Below are 18,562 nucleotides of genomic sequence, written 5' to 3' on the forward strand. Positions count from 1 at the left end.
AAAATGTTGGGGTTTTTGTCTTCTCCAGGTTTCTTTCGGCCGTGACTTTGAACAACAGCTGAGTTTCTATGTTGAAGCCAGGTCAATGTTTTGCAATCTGGAGCCGGTTCTAATCCAGTTGATTCATGTAAGCTGCAGTTTATTTACACCATCTTAATAAGTGGGGATATATTCGCACTTCTCCCATTCCCTGCCCAGATTATTGGTCTATGTCAAAATAAATTTGAAGTCTTTTTATCAGGTGTTGTTAGGGTAGACTTTGATCTCTTATCACCCCAGACTCTCTGAAGTTCTTGCTTGACAGGCATGTTTGGTATCATTGCAATAAATAAAACTGGCTGTCTTGCAAGAGACTTCACGTCTAATCAAATAAGCGGCACTTTAGTGCATTCATAATTTGGGTTGTCTCTTGTATAATCCTTGATGTAGCAGAGATCAGACTGTCTCGCTGCAGATGCAGGCACAGTCCTGCTGGCATTGGGAAGGTTCATCTCTTTTCTGTCACATGTCAGGTGAGCATTAGCTGCCTCTCATTCCGTTGCAACATTGTCTCTTCTCTAAAATCCTTTTATTATTTTGATTTTTTAATAAGTGTGTTAGCTAGAAATCATGATTTGTATGGCAGGATGGAGCCGGTGACAGCACTATAGCTGGGAAGCAAGGGATGAGCTAAAGCCTTGAATAAATCAAGTCTGTCTTTACAAACCTTCTGAATCATATTTGCTTTAAGGCCCAGTCACCAAAATTCTCGAAGTAAAAACTAAATAGTACAGCGAGGGCACACCATATTGGGGTCCCTTTTGATGGTTTCTATTATTTAAATGCATGCCGTAAACCCGGCGGTTTGTTATTTGCTGCTGTCCTAATAAATCTATGCATTTTTTGTAATGATTTGCTTTTGTTTTTTATCTGTAGTCTGTGAACCAGCTAGCGATGGAAACGAGAAAGGTGATGAAAGGAAATCATTCCAGAAAGACTGCTGCCTTTGTCAGGGTAGGTCTGGCTCTAATAAACTTTGCTCCTGCCTTCTTAGCAATAATACTATCTGCTGCCATCTCAGTTTATGATTTTTGCAAAAACAGTATGTTAGTAATTTTTGACACTGTTTGTAGTCTCATTTTCTCTTGTTACCGTTGATCTTTACTCCCTGAAGCCAAATGCTGCCCTTTAAGAGAAAGGAAGACCCAAAGCCTCTAATAGCAGCTCTGTGTTAAAGAGCAGCAAGATCAACTCCCTCTGCAAAGGAAGGTTCATTGGAGAAGCGTTGGTGTGAATTCTAGAAAGTTCAGCTGGAATCAGCATTTGGGTTTCAAATCAAGTGCTCCCTTTGGGCCAAGTGCCTCTGAGCCTGTATAGATACGGGCAGATGAGCTTTGAAGGATGCACAGGCTCTGCCAGTCGCTTCTCTTCCCCTCTTCTCTGAAATGTAGCAACTAAGAGTTTTTGTCTTCATGTGTTGTCAAAGTTTCTTGCAAGGCGACAATAAACCGTGGCAGATGCTCTCTGTTAATTCCCCCCCACACTCTCCACATAGGAAAAGGTGATAGAAGGATAAGGAAGAGAGTCTTGCAAGTTGGAAAAGAGGTTTTAAAAGCTTTACTAATGCTGCTAGTGAATAGAGAAAATATACAAAATATATAAAAGTAATCTTGAATATCCCAGCGTAGCACAGGATTGCCCGATGTGGAGTTGGCGTCACTCCAGAAGCTGCAGGGCAGGCACACAGAAGTCCTGGGTGGGACTTCAGAGTAAACCAGAACTGGAATCAGGGTTGCAGGGGCTGGAACCAGGCCTGGGATCGCAGGCATGACAAGTAGGGTCCTCTTCAGATACCGGCCGCAATCTCCCACTTTTACAGGCTGTATGACGCGTATGGGATGGAATACTCAGTTGATCAGTTTTAGTCACCTGTTCAGTACGCCCCTCCTTGCAAATACGCCCCTCTCGCAGCAGAGCTGGCAATGGGGTTCAAACTGGAACACAAGAGGTTCCACTTAAATATGAGAAGAAACTTGTTCCCGGTGCGGGTGGCAGAGCCTGGCCCAGGCTGCCCAGGGGGGTTGTGGAGTCTCCTTCTGTGCAGACATTGCAACCCGCCTGGACACCTTCCTGTGTAACCTCATCTGGGTGTTCCTGCTCCATGGGGGGATTGCACTGGATGAGCTTTCCAGGTCCCTTCCCATCCCTGACATTCTGGGGTTCTGTGATATACAAAAACTTATCCCTACTCAGGGCAGTCCTAAAGATCCAACTGGTTACACATTTGCATATTGCATTAAATAATCATTTTAGTGTATAGTGAGCAACATTCAGCTAAATGTCATTTTATCCAACAATCTTGAGTTCTGTGTTAAAGCGAGACTCAACTAATTGTGCGGGCGTCAAAATGTCTAAAGCTGCAAGGCTCTGATTGAAGAGCTGATTAGGAGTTTTGCAAAGTCACCCTGATCTTTGTCAGACTGACCTAAAACTGAAAGGATTTACATATCTTTAGGTTAGCAGTTGCAGACAGGATTCATTCTTTTCCTTGGTACCGGCAGCAGCTGCAGCACCCCACACCAGATCTGCTTCCCCCCAAACGTCCCCAGTGCGCCTGATCTCCCAGTTTGACGGGGTTTGTCCCCAAGGCCCAGTTGGCTGCCTTGTTAGCTCAATTTTGGTCTTGACCTGCAAGCTGGTTACTTGAGGATTGAAGAACTCTACGAACTAGAGTCACAGAATAAGTTTTGAGCTCATCTGCTCATAATAATAATTAATAATAATAAATAGCGTTATATTTATTGAAATATTGAGAAATTTGAAGTTGCTGATTTTGGACTTCACGTAATATTTGCCTTTTATTGAAAGTCTGTCCCAAAACTGATTTACTGTGTATAAAATCAGTTGTGATTACTATAACTCTGAGTCAGGAAGTTTCTTCAGTTGCATTTTTTTATTTGCTTTAGGCTTGCGTTGCCTTCTGCTTCATCACAATTCCATCTCTGAGCGGTATCTTCACACGTCTTAATCTGTATCTACACTCCGGACAGGTTGCTCTGGCAAATCAGTGCCTTTCACAAGGTAAGGCACGAATTTGTCTACTTAAAGGTTCTCTTATTTCGGGAATATTTCTAGCTGTGAACAATAGCTTGGTTGAAATCATAAGTCATATATTTATAATGTAATTAAAATACAGCCCAGTTTCAAGCACTGTTACAGTGAAAACTTGTCATATGAAAGCAGCTCTTCAATTCCAACACTAACCCTGTGATCTAAATAACCAAGGCAGCCGACTCAGGTTGACACAGCTGTGAGGTAGGTTGACCTAAATTACTTAGAAATGATGAAAAGTGTGGAATGTTTTTCTTTTGCATAATGATACAAGCGCTCTAATCACAAAGGATGTGCTGTATTATAACTCTGGGAAAAGAAAATAGTTCACCTGGTTCACAGGCTGACAATATCCTGTCATGAGCTGGAAAAGAATTAAAACATAGGTCAATGACACCAGAAACTTGCTATCGAAGCACATGTGTGGTAAACGCTTAGCTAAGAAAAGATGCCACTGTATCAAAGTGAAACGATGGAGTAATACCAGATAATATGAAGAATGAACAATATGTTTTCTCTTTTTAATCTGAATTATTGATTGAACCAGTGCCTGGGTACAGTTTTTAGCCATCCTGATAGCTCAGGTGTAAGTAATGGGAAATTCTCACAAAAAGTGATTTTGGGGAAAAAAAATCGGAGCTGCTCTGGGACCAGAATGAGCGTTAAGTCTGTGTCACCATTTAATCTGATCTCGTTCCTATTCATGCCACAAATGGAAGACAGTTACCTATTCTGAAAGTCTTCTCATGCTTTTAACTGTTTGCAGTATCTTTCTTTTTTAAAGCGCTTTCATCCTACTTTGTTTTTCAGTTTTAATACTGACTTTAAATGTAGTATCTTTCTTTTTAAAAGTGATTTCATCCTACTTTGTTTTGCAGTTTTAATACTGACTGTAAATGTCTGCTTTCTGTTGGCAAATGCTCTTCCTTTCCAAGTTTTCAGTGGAGCTGTGAGAGTAATAAATTGGATCATTTTACAACATCTTTTGTTGTGACTGTTAATTCTCTGGTTTAGCTCCGTGCTTCTTCACGAGAGCTTGTTTGCCAAGCTCCGCATTTACCAGTGAGTTCCAGCTGCACAAACAACCCGCCTTAGGATGCTGATTAAGACTTTTTAGTACTGGGTGACAGTTGCATTTCTTTGTTTTGAACCTGGTGCTGCCCGTGTAGCAAAGCCGAGGGATTTAGAGTAAAGCTGCCTGTTGTGTCCAAGTAGTTTGTGCAAATAAAAGATCTGCAAACTCTGTTGTTGTGCCATGAGGATTGTGCAGTTTCTTTGTAGGTTAACAGAGTTGACCAAAAATGGACTCGCTTTTTCTTCCAGCAGCCTTTTAATTGACCAGCTTACCTTCTCTTTTGTGTCGATGTTGGTTATTGTTGCTGCGTTGTAGTGCAGCTCTTGTTGAAAGCAAATCCAAAGCAATTTTTCTGTAATGTTCAGTCTTTGAGAACTATGCCCTGCCCATGGTGGGACCAACTCTGTGCTTTAATAATCTTTCCATTTATAACCTGCTTTTCCACTGTTTTTGTGATCCAAGTCTTCTCTGAGTGAGACTCTGCGCCCCAACAATTGTCGGGTTTTTCGGCTGTTGTTTGCCAGGTGGACACAGGGCACTGATAAATTAACAGGGTCCCCATTCGCAATCTTTTAAGGTACCAGGTATATGCAAAGTACCACGAACTCAGTCCCTAAAATGCGTAAGCGCTCTCTCCTGAATTTCAGACCCACAAGCTGGAGAGAGAAGCCTGTGGTCCATTTCAGCCTGTGTTGAAGCATGTGCAAAGCTCTGGTGTTCAGTAACTCACTTTGCTTACCAAGGTGTTATGTTTCTACGCTTTTTTGCTCTGTAGAAAAGCTATTTGGGGCATAATTTGTATTCAGAGACATGTCACTTGCATGACTAATTTAGCATGTCTTAACCAGTTAAGCAACAGTGACAGCAGTCTTGGGACTTTTTTTGTGAACTGTCTTTGCATATTGTGACGTATTTCAGTCACATAACGTGTCCTCAAAAGTTACTTTTAGCACAGTTTAATCTGTGTCTCGAATGCATTTCATGTGTATGAGAAGTAGTGATTAATTCATAACTGCAAATTTACATCCAGTCAGTTAAGAGAGTTAACTAATGCCAATTAGACACTGATCTACTAAAATCAATGCAGCGTAAAGTGAAGCTTTAAGAGTGTGCAATTAGGTTAGGAAGTGCAATTGTGCCTTGTGCGTAACCTTTGTTTCATGCTGATTGAAAGTAGCTAAATCAGTTTAAAACTGGGAAGAGAAATGAATCGGAAAGGAACCGTCCCTGATGGGGCGGCTCGTCAGGAGCGGGCACACAAGAGCGTGTGCACATGCTTCTCTTTAAAGAGTCACAGAATCCCAGAGTGTCAGGGGTTGGAAGGGCCCTGGAAAGCTCATCCAGTGCAATCCCCCCATGGAGCAGGAACACCCAGATGAGGTTACACAGGAAGGTGTCCAGGCGGGTTGCAATGTCTGCACAGAAGGAGACTCCACAACCTCCCTGGGCAGCCTGGGCCAGGCTCTGCCACCCTCACCGGGAACAAGTTTCTTCTCATCTTTCAGTGGAGCCTCCTGTTTTCCAGTATGATACTTTTTGGCCTTTAACTTCAGGTGACAGTGAGTTCCACAGTTACATGCTACTTGGAGATCTGCTCCTGGGAGATTTATTTCTGTGTGGTTTTTAAAGGTGTTTCAGTGCATGCAGCTGATCTGCTTGTGATCCTGTGAAAAATTCACTCCTCCTTGGTGCATTTTCTTCATACTACAATGGAGTTGATAAGTTCCTGAAGAATTTGTGTCAGTGTACTCGTTTCTAATAAGGAAACAGTTCCATGCCTTAGTACCTTTCTAATAATATTTTTATCCTTTTGGAAATGGGCAGATCAGGACTATATTCCAGGTGTAAATGCACACACTATATGTACGGTACAATGACAGCTCCGCTTTCCATTCCTGCCCTAATGATTCTTATCATTGCCCTCCTTTTCGGCAGCTGTTTGGGATGTAGTTTTCAGGAAACCGTCTATAATGACTCCAAAAATCTTTTGTGAGTGTGAATACCCTATTTAGACCTGATCTTTCTATAGCTATAGCAAGGGCTGTTTCATTCCTCACATGCCTTACTAATATTAGATTTCACCTGCTGCTTTCTCGCTCAGAGGCACGAGAACCGTCTGCAGCGCTTTGCAGTCCCGGCCCGGGCTGGGCTGCAGACACCGGCCCCCCAGCTCATCCCACGGACACGTCTCTGCAAAACCTTAAGGAACGTGGCCATTGTTTCACTCCCCTGTGAAACCTTCTTATTCCCGCTCCTTCCACCCTCCACCCCATCCTTTACTGAGTTACACATCCCCAGGATGACTTTTCTCCTTATCTGGAGAGACTTCTCAGGAATCATTTCTGTCTGCAAAAACCATATTGATTCTTGAGTGCTGTATCATGTGTTTCCATGTGTCTGCTCAGTTGAGATGTTTTTTATCATCTCCTAATAAGCAGGTGAAACTGTACCTCGCAGTCTTTAGGTTTTACATAGAGTTTAGAGAGGCAGGCTGAAATTTGTGGTTGGTAGAGGTTTTTTTGTTGTTTGTGTTTTTGGGGGCGGGGGCATTGCATTTACTGATTACAGTTGAAGAATAACATATCTTATATGCATTGTTCTTGCTCATACTGTATGATCTCCCCATATGAATCTTCCCTTCCCCTTAGGCCTTTGTCTGCAAGTACTGACACCTTGTTAACAATCTATAATCAAGCTATTCCTAAAACTAGCACTAGCGAGCTTCATCCACATAATTACCTTTTAATCTGCAGCTAATTCATAGTATGAATTAACATAGTACATTCCAGTTCACCAAGCAGCAGCACATTCATTTTCTTATTTCATCTTGGTTACTTCAAATAATTCTTTGTAGTTTCTGGGTTGGAAGTGATGAGTAGAGGGTTTTAATGTTCAATAGCTCAAGGGAAAAACATATTTCAACAACGTGGCAAAACTCCCCCAATGTGAGGAGAAGCTGTTCCAAATGTTTTCAATGCTTGGTTGTCAAAACAGTAATGTGTTAATTTATTTAACAGGAAATAAAAGGGCAACAAAAAATCCCATGCTTGCTTCCTGTTACTGTTTTGCACTGGAGTACAAAGCGTCATTGAATTCCAACATCTGTCAGATGCGGAGGCAGAATCTTTGGCATGTTGAAATGCAGCTGACAGTGCTGTAGAACACGGAGGTGATGTGGAGTGGGGAACACTGCGCACGGTCCCCGGTTCTGTCCTTTGGGTGGACGTAGCCTCGTGTAATTGTATCCGTGACTAAAAATAGTTTGTGTGGGTATGTCAGACCCTTCTGCTCTTTGAAGGTGGACTTAAGGAGCTTAATTGTTTCCCCGTCTCTAATGGCTTTGCTCCTCCTTGGTTTTTTGCCTGCCTGAAATATTACATTAGTACAGTTTAATTGACTATTGTAGATGCAGCAAATACAATGTAAAGTACATTTTTATATGCAGAAACATATGGAGGTAGATATATTGCTTTTTCTGTAGGAGAGCGTTACTGGAAGTGCCGACTTGGATATGCAAGACTTAGTGGGTGTATGTATGTGAGTCTCTTGAAACATCTCTACAGTAATAGCTTTATAATTTGACTTTTAAAAGAAAGCACTGTTGCATAACCTCATAATTAGTGTAATTCAGAATTAAATACGATGCTTATTTAATTCTTGCTAAGAAAATAGCACTTCTGTGACAATCTATTTAGGGAACTTTCCTGCAAACTCAGAGCGTGTGATGCCAACTCTGACACCAATCTACAAGGGAATAGGGTGGTAGTGTCTGAGGACAGTTAGTGTTTGGCAAACTCTGTAATAAAACCTTTGCATTAATTTGAATTTACTTCAGTTTTGCTTCTTATGAAGCAAATATACCTTGGACAAATGTTCTTTTAGTGTTCCAGCATAAGAACCATTTTGTGTTCAGCACAGATTGGCTGAACTTGGAGCAAAGTGAACATGTTCTCCTTTGCCAGTTCTTCCAGATGTAGCCAAGTAAAATATCTCTCTAATAGAAAAAGCAACTAATTGCTTTTATGCTTTATTGCTTTTTTGGTTTGCCTTGTCAAATCATAGAATGTCCTGAGTTGGAAGGAACCCCCAGGGGTCATGGAGTCCAACTCCTGTCCCTGCACAGGACACCCCACAGGTCACCCCGTGTGTCTGAGCACGTTGTCCAGTCTCTTCTTGAACACTGTCAGGTGTTGGGGCCGTGACCCCTCCCTGGGGAGCCTGTTCAGTGTCCAGCACCTCTGGGTGAAGAACCTTTTCCTCATGTCCCACTGACCCTCCCTGGCACATCTTCTGCCATTCCCCGGGCTCTGTCACTGTCACAGAGCAGAGCTCAGCCCTGCCCCTCCTGCTCCTGCTGAGGAACCTGCAGCCCATGAGCTCTGCCCTCAGTCTCCTCCAGGCCGAGCAGACCCAGGATGGCCGGTCTCTGATGGTGCTTCACCTGCTGAGCAGGCAGCTCTCATTTGCAGCAACAGCAGGTCACGAAACTGAATCGAACCGCAGGGCAGTTGTTCACAGCAAAGAGAAGAGGATGGGGGTGTGTGCTGAGGCAGAAGTTCCGGCAGGGTGTGCGGGTGTGCTGGCTGCGCACAGGTGAGCTCCGCTGAGCTGTGGCAGCTCTGCTCGCTGCACGAGCGCTGCTGTCCCGTTAGGAAACCGCTGCAGAAGGCAAGAGTGTTCTCTGCACAGACATGGGCGCTTTGGTATGCAGACTATTTTCTGAGACACGTGTGTTCTTTTGTCTGGCCGCATGTTTTGGTTACATAGTGATGTGGGGCACGAACTTTTTTTCCTGTTAAGGCAACTGTGCAAGTGACAGCGATTCATTTACTTGTGCGAGAATGAACATCTGCTGCTGCTTTCCTCTAATCAAGCTCAGAGAAGGATTACTTACCTTCCTCTGGGTTGGCTGTGTAAGCTTATCTGTTAAAAAACATTCACCTCAAAAGAAATGTGCAGAGTAAAAGCAAGCATGACATTTGAATGAAGGGATCTGCGTTCTAAGCACTGAGAAGTTCAGAAGGGCTTCAGCACTTGTGTGCTGAAAAGAAATAAGAGTCAGAAGAATGACAGTTTTTCCAAAGCACATGTTTCCCTGGTATTCCTCATAAGCCTAAATTAGATACCAGTTGGTACTATATTTGCTTGGAGTTTCATGTGCTCAAATGAATTTTTCCAGAGCAAGCTGCACTCCTGGAAATGCCCACACACGCCTGTCCATGGTTATCTCCTGCCAGCCATGGATCTCCTCTTGGCTTTCATCAGGAATTCTCTCTTTGGTAAAACTTGATTCCATGGCCTCAGCCTCTGTTCCTGTAAAATCAAGACATAGTATGAATTCTGAAGGATGCTTTGAAATATATGGCTAAATCACCTGAATGGGATTTGGATACTTGGATATTTTGAAGTGTAGCCAAGAAAGTGCAAAAGAATGTCGCTGTTGGATTATTTTGTGTGTGTGAACTCTTAGTATATATAGGAGGTGTTCTAGGGTGAGAGAGAAAATACTGTTATTTTTAATTTTGGGGTATTAGCTTAATAAAGTGAGGGATAAATGTTCTAGTGGGTGTTGTTGTGGGGTTTGTTTTCATTTTTGTTGTTGGGTTTTTGTTTTTCTAGGGTTACAGATATAACAGTTACGAAAAACCTCTTCATAGCTATATTGCTAAGGCCATAATGGTGGATGGTTTCTGTAAATCCTGTATTGTGATTCTGGGAAAGAATCATTTTATCTTGGTTACCAGCAATACTTCAGGTTCTGGTCATATGTTAGTATTAGTATTTTACTTTTGTCCATACCTAGTTATAACTTTAACAGCCTTTCGGAAATGAATTTGTGAACAAGTTAGCATGACCTAATATGCTTTTCCCCCTGCTTTGGATTCCCCATTCTTCTGGCATAAGTATTTATTTAGATAAGTCAACTTTTCATTGTGTGCTATGTGTATTTTTTATTATATATGCAATATATTTGAATCAGTGGTGTCCTGTTGTTAAACAAAGGAGGAAGAATTATAGTTTCAGAATCATAGAATCACAGGCATTTTGTGTTGAAGGGCCCTTCCCAGCTCCCAGTGCCCCCCCTGCCATGACAGGGACATCTTCACCAGCTCAGGTTGCTCAGAGCCCCGTCCAGCCTGGCCTGGGATGTCTCCAGGGATGGTTCATCCACCACCTCTCTGGCCAACCTGGGCCAGGCTCTCACCACCCTCAGGGCCAACAATTCCTTCCTCATGTCCGGCCTGAATCTCCCTCCTCTAGTTTAAACCATCACCCCTTGTCCTATCACAACAGGCCCTGCTCAAAACTCTGTCCCCATCTTTCTGATCGTCCCCTTTTAAGTCCAGAAAGGTGCACTAAGGTCTTCCCGGAGCTTCTCTTCTGCAGCTGAACACCCCAACTCTCTCAGCCTGTCCCCCAGCAGAGCTGTTCCAGCCTCGGGTCATTCCTGGGGCTCCTCTGGCCCCTCTCCAGCAGGTCCATGTGTGTCCTGTGCTGAGGACCCAGAGCTGGCCCAGCACTGCGGGGGGTCTCACCAGAGCGAGGCACAGGGGCAGGATCCCCCCAAACCTGCTGCCCACGCTATGGGGATGCTGCCAAGGGCACCATTGGTTTCTGGGCTGCGAGCGCACATGGCCGAGTCATGTCCCATCTTTCACCCTCCAGCGCCCCAAGTCCATCTCTGGGGCTGCTCTCCATCCATCCCTCCATCCCCAGCCCGGACTGATACCGGGGTTGCCCCAACCCAGGTGCAGGACCTTGCGCTTGACCTTGTTGAAGCTCATGAGGTTCACGTGGCCCCACTTCTCGAGCTTGTCCAGGTCCCTCTGGATGGCATCCTGTCCCTCGGGAGTGTCACCTGCACCACTCACCTTGGTGTTGCCTGCAAACTTGCTGAGGTTGCACTTGATCCCACTGTTTATGTCACTGATGAAGATATCAAGCAGTATTGGTCCCACTATGGACCCCTGAGGGACACCACTTGTTATCGGTGTCCATCTGGACATTGCACCATTGGCCACCACTCTCTGGGTGCAACCATCCAGCCAGTTCCTCACCCACCAACAGTCCACCCATCAAATCCACACCTCTCCAATTTAGAGAGCAGGATGTTGTGGGCACCGTGTCAAAGCTTTACACAAGTCCAGTCAGACGACATCCGCAGCCTTTCCTGTGTCCACTGAGGTAGTTACTTTACCATAGAAGTCCACGAGGCTGGTGAGGCAGGACCTGCCCTCAGAGAAGCCGTGCTGGCTGTCCCGAATCACCTCCCTGTCCTCCACATGCCAGAAGTCTGGAGTGATGTGGGAGCTTCTTTGGAATAAACGGCATCATGTGAATTACCACAGATTTTCACTGCTGAGTCTTGAGTTTCTTTGCAGTGAAGCATACGTTCATTCTCTTTAATCTACTTGAAACAAACTGAAGCAATCATAGATCACGGGCATGGCTGCCAGCGCAGCTGGAGTGATAATGCAGCGACCTTATTCTTATTTTGTAGCTGATGCTTTCTTCAAAGCTGCAGTGAGCCTTGTTTCTGAAGTGCCAAGAACGATCAACGTCGACGGGAAGATGCGCCCTTCGGATGCCTTCCTCCTCGAATTCCTTTGTAATTTTTTTTCCACGTTATTAGTAGTTCCGGTAAGTTGTGTATGGATCGATAACATATAGGCTACGAGACTGTTTTGACTTTCCCCTTGCAAAATTTCGAGCGGAGTTGAGGGTGCAGTGGTTGGTTTTCCACAAGCAAGCTGAACTGCTCTGCCCATTGCGTAAAACCCCTCAGCCCAGTGCAGAACAGGGAGCCAGAAGTGGTGTTTTTAAACCTGGGGAGGGGGAAAATTGAGAGCTGCAGTTTCTTTTAGTTTCAGTTAGTTTCTCTGTTACAGATTGTCCAGTCTTTTGAGTGAAGATAACTAGAAGACGTGTTTTGGCATAACCTTCCTCTTCTGATGAATATTTCACAAAATACTACCGTTGTGCACCCTTCCAGTTTTTAACCAATTGTCGAGCTTAAGTAGAGATATACATATAATTGTCCTTCCAATATTTTCAGCTACAGCTAAAAGATGAGGAAAAAGATGTAAACTAATATGGAGGAGCTGAGATAAAGCTTGTAGAACCAAGGTACTTTGACCATAGAGAACACAGACAGGCCTCTGACTGCCAGATCTCCCTGCAGTGAGAACCTGACGCTTGGAGATTTTACCTCCCTCCACCAACAGCTGCCAGAATCCCCATCGGCAGAGCAGCGTGTGCTCCGGGGCCCATGGCCGGGCTGGTGGCCACTGTGACCGGTCATTGCTTTTCAGTGACAGCACAAGTAAAACCTTGCAGAAAGCTACATCAGAGCTGGACGCTCCTCAAAGAAATGACTCGTGTCGGTCACAGGTGATTGAAGGAGGGAGATCCAGCCTCTCAAATTCAGTAGTGAAGAAGAACTAGCGATGAAATAGCCAGGATTCAGAAATTAGCTTCCACAATTTTTTCTCCTATTTACTTTACAGGATACAAGATCAGAAGGGGATGTCCCCAGTGGGCTGTGGTTTGTCCTAGATGCATTGGTATCATTGCACAAACTGCTAGCTTGAAAAAACTCATAGCTTATGTAAAGCAGATCTTTTTATAATTATATTCCATTCCTATTAAAAGATTGCTCATTATCTGTAACTTTTACTTCCTATTGTAGGTGTTCTTCTGAAACTCGTATGAGTAATATACTTTTTTCTATAGCTTACTGACATTATTTTAATTTATAAAATCCTACCCAGTGTGTTCAATTTTAGCTGTTAAAAAGTTGACAATTAATTTTGTACTATTCCCCTGTGACTAGAAAACAAAGCATTTCAAAGTTTGTCTGTAGAAGCTGCCTAGATCAAGTTTATGACCGTGGGTCAAATGGGCATTTTAGAAGGAAACTGGAACACTTTGTTAGAAGGATCTGCAGGATGCACACTTCAAAAAAGTAGCTGTCAGCTTAACTCTATTGTAGTTTTTGCTTTTATCGAGCTAATATTGTGACTCTAAACCCCTGAATGACGCCAGCAGCCCCACTTTTGTTTTCGGCTTGTTGTGTTGTTCATTTTGACTTCTCTTTTCTTTTCTATAGGACCATCCAGAACAAGGAGTGTTGTTTCTTGTGCGAGGATTACTAAATGTGATCCAGGATTATACCTGGGAGGATAACAGCGATGACAAAATCAGGATTTATACTAATGTTTTGCATCTGCTGTCTGCAATGACTCAGGAAGCGTATATCTACCATGTAGATAAAGGTAACGCAGAGGGAGCTCTGGGGCCTTGCTGCCACCAGGCCATTGGTAGGACTGTCACTGGTTGATGAAGATCAGTGGTAGTCAGTCTTACAGAGTGGATTGTTTTCCTATGCAGGTCCAGACATTGTCGCTTAAAATAACCACAGGAGGCGGCTGCTAAAGAGTCATGCTGTCCATTCCTTAAAGTGGATCTGCGCAGAGTGATTCTTTTAGTTTGTTCCTGGTGGTCTTGATGCACATATGTAGAACTGTGCACTTTTCAAGTAAATATTAGAACTCCATATGTATGGAGGGTTTTCTTATAGGATAAAGTGTGAACTTGATTTATACTTATTATTGGTGTTACATTTATGAACAACTCCAGTTTTCAGAATGTGATGCCTGGTCTTCGTTATTTACACCAATGTATTTGCTTTGGGAAACTATGGGGTTAACTTACAAACATCTTGTGAATAGCTAGAAGAAAGATTTTGCATTTTATAAAATGGCTGTAGTCTTTTTGTAAGAACATTTTGATTGGTCTAAAATCTGAGTGTTTGCCTTCTGATTGATGAGAAGTGACTAAATCAAGGTAGAGTATTAATTGAATCTTTTGAAGCGCACTGGCAAGGTGGGTTAGTCTGAGAGGCCAAGCTGGTTTGGCTTGTTCTTGGCACAGGGGTTTCAGGCCAGAATATATTCTGTGGTTCTTTTGGTGAATAGTCTGTCAGAGTTACCAACCATTACAGGAGTATCTCTTGCAGTTCGCAGCACAGAAAAATAGCTGTCAGTTGAACAACCACTCTATAGTAAATCTGCTCTTCACATCCTGGAAGGAAACCTGGCTTAGCTGCCTTCTCTTTCATTCCATTTTTTAATGACCAAAATAATTGCGTAATCCCAAGAAGAGAAATTTGAATTAATTACATTTCAATGGAGAGAAGCGTGAAAATACAAATGAGTAATTTTTCACCTGTAGTTGGATGATGATTTTTTTTCTAGGTGGACCATGTACTTCAGCTTCTTAAATGGAGTTTACTGGACAACAGAGGATCACCTTCTATCTTACGTACTCTCTGATTTACCCAGAATACATTCAAGCTTACACATTTCTTGTAACTTCTTATTAAAATATTATAAATAAATGAGGCCCAAACACATGTTTAAAATCATGATTATATAAGCTCTGAAAACTTCAAGAGCGCTCTCCCCCAAAAAATCCTTCAAGGGCTTGGAAACTGAAAATACCCTTTCTGGATTTCTCTCTGTGACTTTGAGGTAGTCGAGGTTTTATTTTAGGAGAGCAAAATGCAGTTTCCTTTCAAAATCTTGTTGTATTCCCTAAGTACAACACAGACTGTTTCCCCAGTCCTGCTGCTGTTGAAGGCGATGGCCGTGCCCTTCTAAAGCGATGGCAGCAGGGAGTCTGTCTGTGTGGGAAGAGGGAAAATTGACACTATATGTTGCTTTGCATTTAAGTCTAGCCTGTGTTTCTGAACCAGGCATACAGGACTGGCTTTAAGCTACAAGTGTTTTGTTCTAAAATCAAGTGGGCAACCAAGTGGTAGGCACCTCACCAAGATTGTTCTCTGTGTGTCTCATGGAGGTGGGTCGTTTTATAACTTCCAAAGCTGGTCTTCTATAAATAGCTGGTGTTTTCAGTAGCAAACAAATGCTCAGCTCTTCAGCCAGACCTAAGCCTGAATTCCTCTCTGCAGTTGATTCCAATGATGCCCTGTACGGTGGAGACTCCAAGTTCCTGGCTGAAGTTAATAAACTGTGTGAAACGGTGATAGCGCAGATCCTGGATCATCTGAAAACCCTTGGAAAAGAGGAGGTATGTTCTTTCCCAGCTTGATTCAATACAAACCCCAAATTACTTTGGAGTTGAATAAATGGACCACCTTCTTGTCCAGGCCTTTTAGAAAGCTCCAGGAACCTTACAATGAGATGGAATCGGGTATTAATAATGGTACTTGTTAAAAAAGTGAGTCAATCATATAGTCAGGCTTGTGGTGGAAAGGCCTAATGATGTGAGAGAGATTGTGTAGCAATGACAGTCCATTTTTAAGATGCAGGCTGAAGTTCTTCCTTAGCCATATGCCGTACATCCCACTCTGTGGGATCAGCTTCGGCAATGCAGCCAAGAACGCGACGCTGCTGCAGGACAGAGTGAGGGTCATGTTAGCTTTAAATTAACTGGCTTGGCTTCTAGTGGAGTCTGGTTATGGAAATACGATGCTCAGTGTGGGATAACCTTTTTTTCCGCCTATAATGAGCTCTGTGATGCTGGTATTGCAATTACTGCTAAGCTAGAAAACTGGAGACAGGGCCACAGTCCCTCCCTCGCAGTGCAGTTGTGCCTGAAGTCTTGTCAGTCCTTCCTGAGGTTTCCTCCTGGCTCTCACCTTTCTCTCTTTGTAAATAAACTGTATTTTCTTGCCAGCAAAGTGAACAGTAGCCTGAAATGTCCAGTTCTGTAATGGGCAAAATGAGAATTCACAGTCTGTTACTGGGTAAAATACAGTGGAAACCACCTTTAATTGGTAAAAGTTTTGCACCCCACATGCTTGGATGAAATGAGGACAGCAGGGCATAGGGAGGGAAAAGGTGTTTTGGCTCTACCTCGGTTTTAGGATGGGGTTATATTGTTCAATATAAAATAAACTCCAGGCAGCTTATTGGGTTTCTTGATTGGAGTTTAGAGGCTCTGAGAGATGTAGCTTCATGGATGGTACAGGAAAGGCGGGTGAGTGGCGTTTTCGGTATTACTGAAATAATGAGAGCTTAGTGTTCCGCTGATGTACCCGTTTCTAAGCATGAACCCCCCAGCTTCCTCCCTGCAAATCCTGGGGCTCGGAGGCTGACACAGGAGGCCAGGGGATGATTCATTCAATGGAATTTTTTAGGTAGCTTGATTGCACAGTACCCTGTAGCATTTGCCAATACACAACGTGTTAAGTGATACCTCTTTAGCCTTTTGTCTCTTTTCCTGTCCTGTTTATCCTCCCTTGAGCAACTGTGTGAATGAATAAACCCTTTGTTCAAATGCCTCTGCATCACTGTACACATCACCACATTGGACAGCAGTTCTTTTTCAGAACAATAACAGCAGAAAACAACCATTCTCACACAGCTAAGACTGTCCAGGGACTATTGCAAGGGGTTTTCAACAGAGTTATCAGGGTTGTGGGTTGTATATTGGGGATTTTTTGTTATTGGACTGCTATATGGAGGATGCGAATGGGAATGTTTGTAGGGCTTGAAATCTGGGGTTTCTGAAAGGATTTTTTTTTTCTGCTTTCAAGTTTATACTTTGAGTAATGAGATCCTGTGTTATTCCACCAACGCAGTTGTTGTGTAGAAAAATGGATTTAAAGCTAAGCAGCATGGATATAGGACCTTGCCCAGCCTTTGCCTCTACGGCCCTAGAATAAATAAATCCTTATTTACAAAGCGGGGAGCATTTATTTTGCTTTGTTGACTAAACGTCCTTGAGAGACTTAGATAAAAATGGTTTTGTGAGAATGAATAGTTTTTTGAGGAAGCTGCTGTTGCCGAGGGAAGAGGCAACAAGATTATTGTCAAAGAGACCTCCATTTGTGCTAAAGTAGAACCGACCACAAAATCACTGTGGCATTTGGGTTGCTTCTGTGTTGGTGACCTTTGATTATTCATCTGCTTGGCTGCTCATTTCAATGAACAAGCCTCTGATGACGCTTGGTTTTTATTGGCTCGTTTCCTTTAAAAGCTATAACGGAAAATGGATTTTTCACACAATAAAATGCTTTCACCAAAATCCCAGAATCCCAGAATGTCAGGGACTGGAAGGGACCTGGAAGGCTCATCCAGTGCAATCCCCCCATGGAGCAGGAACACCCAGATGAGGTTACACAGGAAGGTGTCCAGGCGGGTTGCAATGTCTGCACAGAAGGAGACTCCACAACCCCCCTGGGCAGCCTGGGCCAGGCTCTGCCACCCTCACCGGGAAGAAGTTTCTTCTCATCTTTCAGTGGAACCTCCTGTGTTCCAGTTTGCACCCATTGCCCCTTGTCCTGTCACTGGTTGTCACCAGAAGAGCCTGGCTCCATCCTCCTGACACTCCCCCTTTCCATATTGATCCCCAGGAATGAGTCCCCCCTCAGTCTCCTCTTGTCCAGCTCCAGAGCCCCAGCTCCCTCAGCCTTTCCTCACACAGGAGATGCTCCACTCCCTTCAGCATCTTGGTGGCTGCGCTGGACTCTCTCCAGCAGTTCCCTGTCCTGCTGGAACTGAGGGGCCACAACTGGACACAATATTCCAGGTGTGGTCTCCCCAGGGCAGAGCAGAGGGGCAGGAGAACCTCTCTGACCTACTGACCACCCCCTTCTAACCCACCCCAGGTACCATTGGCTTCCTGGCCACAAGGGCCCAGTGCTGGCTCATGGTCACCCTGCTGTCCCCAGGACCCCCAGGTCCCTTTCCCCTACACTGCTCTCTAATAGGTCATTCCCCAACTTATACTGGAACCTGGGGTTGTTCCTGCCCAGATTCAAGACTCTACACTTGCCCTTGTTCTATTTCATTAAATGTTTCCCCACCCAGCTCTCCAGCCTGTCCAGGTCTCTGGATGGCAGCACAGCTTCCAGTGTCAGCCACTCCTCCCAATGGCAATTTGGAAGAGAACAATGCATGTTATGTTAACACAGCGGGGTCTTTTTGCAACATCAGAGAATGCTTCATTTGTGTGACAGTGTTTGGATGCAGATTTTCAGTCCTAGGCAGCTGTGTAAGGTTTGATTGAGCAGGTACCAGTGAATCATCTCAGCCTGGTGGTGGCTGGGAGACTGAGCTTGTGCTCCGGGTTCCTTAGAAATCTCAATGCCTCTTGCTGCTCCCTGGCCCGTGTCCGGATGCAACATGTTTGATTCAGACACCACACAATATTAAGAGCGTGTTGTTGTGTCCACTGCAGTCTGCCCATCTACCATACAAGAGACACCAGGCTGCGCACCGTCACTATCCAGAATGGAGCAGCAAAAAGAAATCCCTGTGTACACTCTTGAGGCTTCTCCTTTAAGCACAACTGATTTTTAATTTTATATAAACTTATCAAAGCTTCAGCTGATTTCACATGCGTTTAAATACCAAACTATGAGAAGAG

The 18,562-nt window shown here is 43.9% G+C and overlaps 1 protein-coding gene across 1 annotated transcript in view; it reads left to right on the forward strand.

Moving 5' to 3' along the window:
- The window catches only part of VPS35L (VPS35 endosomal protein sorting factor like), a 56,619-nt gene that overhangs the window by 33,053 nt on the left and 5,004 nt on the right, over nt 1-18,562 (forward strand). The window contains exons 24-29 of the mRNA XM_082064766.1: nt 29-127; nt 916-993; nt 2,946-3,060; nt 11,667-11,806; nt 13,275-13,440; nt 15,138-15,256. Coding sequence (XP_081920892.1) covers nt 29-127; nt 916-993; nt 2,946-3,060; nt 11,667-11,806; nt 13,275-13,440; nt 15,138-15,256 — 717 coding nt within the window. The remainder of the gene's footprint in view (nt 1-28; nt 128-915; nt 994-2,945; nt 3,061-11,666; nt 11,807-13,274; nt 13,441-15,137; nt 15,257-18,562) is intronic.

The sequence above is a fragment of the Streptopelia decaocto genome, assembly GCF_964273445.1.
Source record: "Streptopelia decaocto genome assembly, chromosome: 13".
Classification (NCBI taxonomy): Eukaryota; Metazoa; Chordata; class Aves; order Columbiformes; family Columbidae; genus Streptopelia; species Streptopelia decaocto.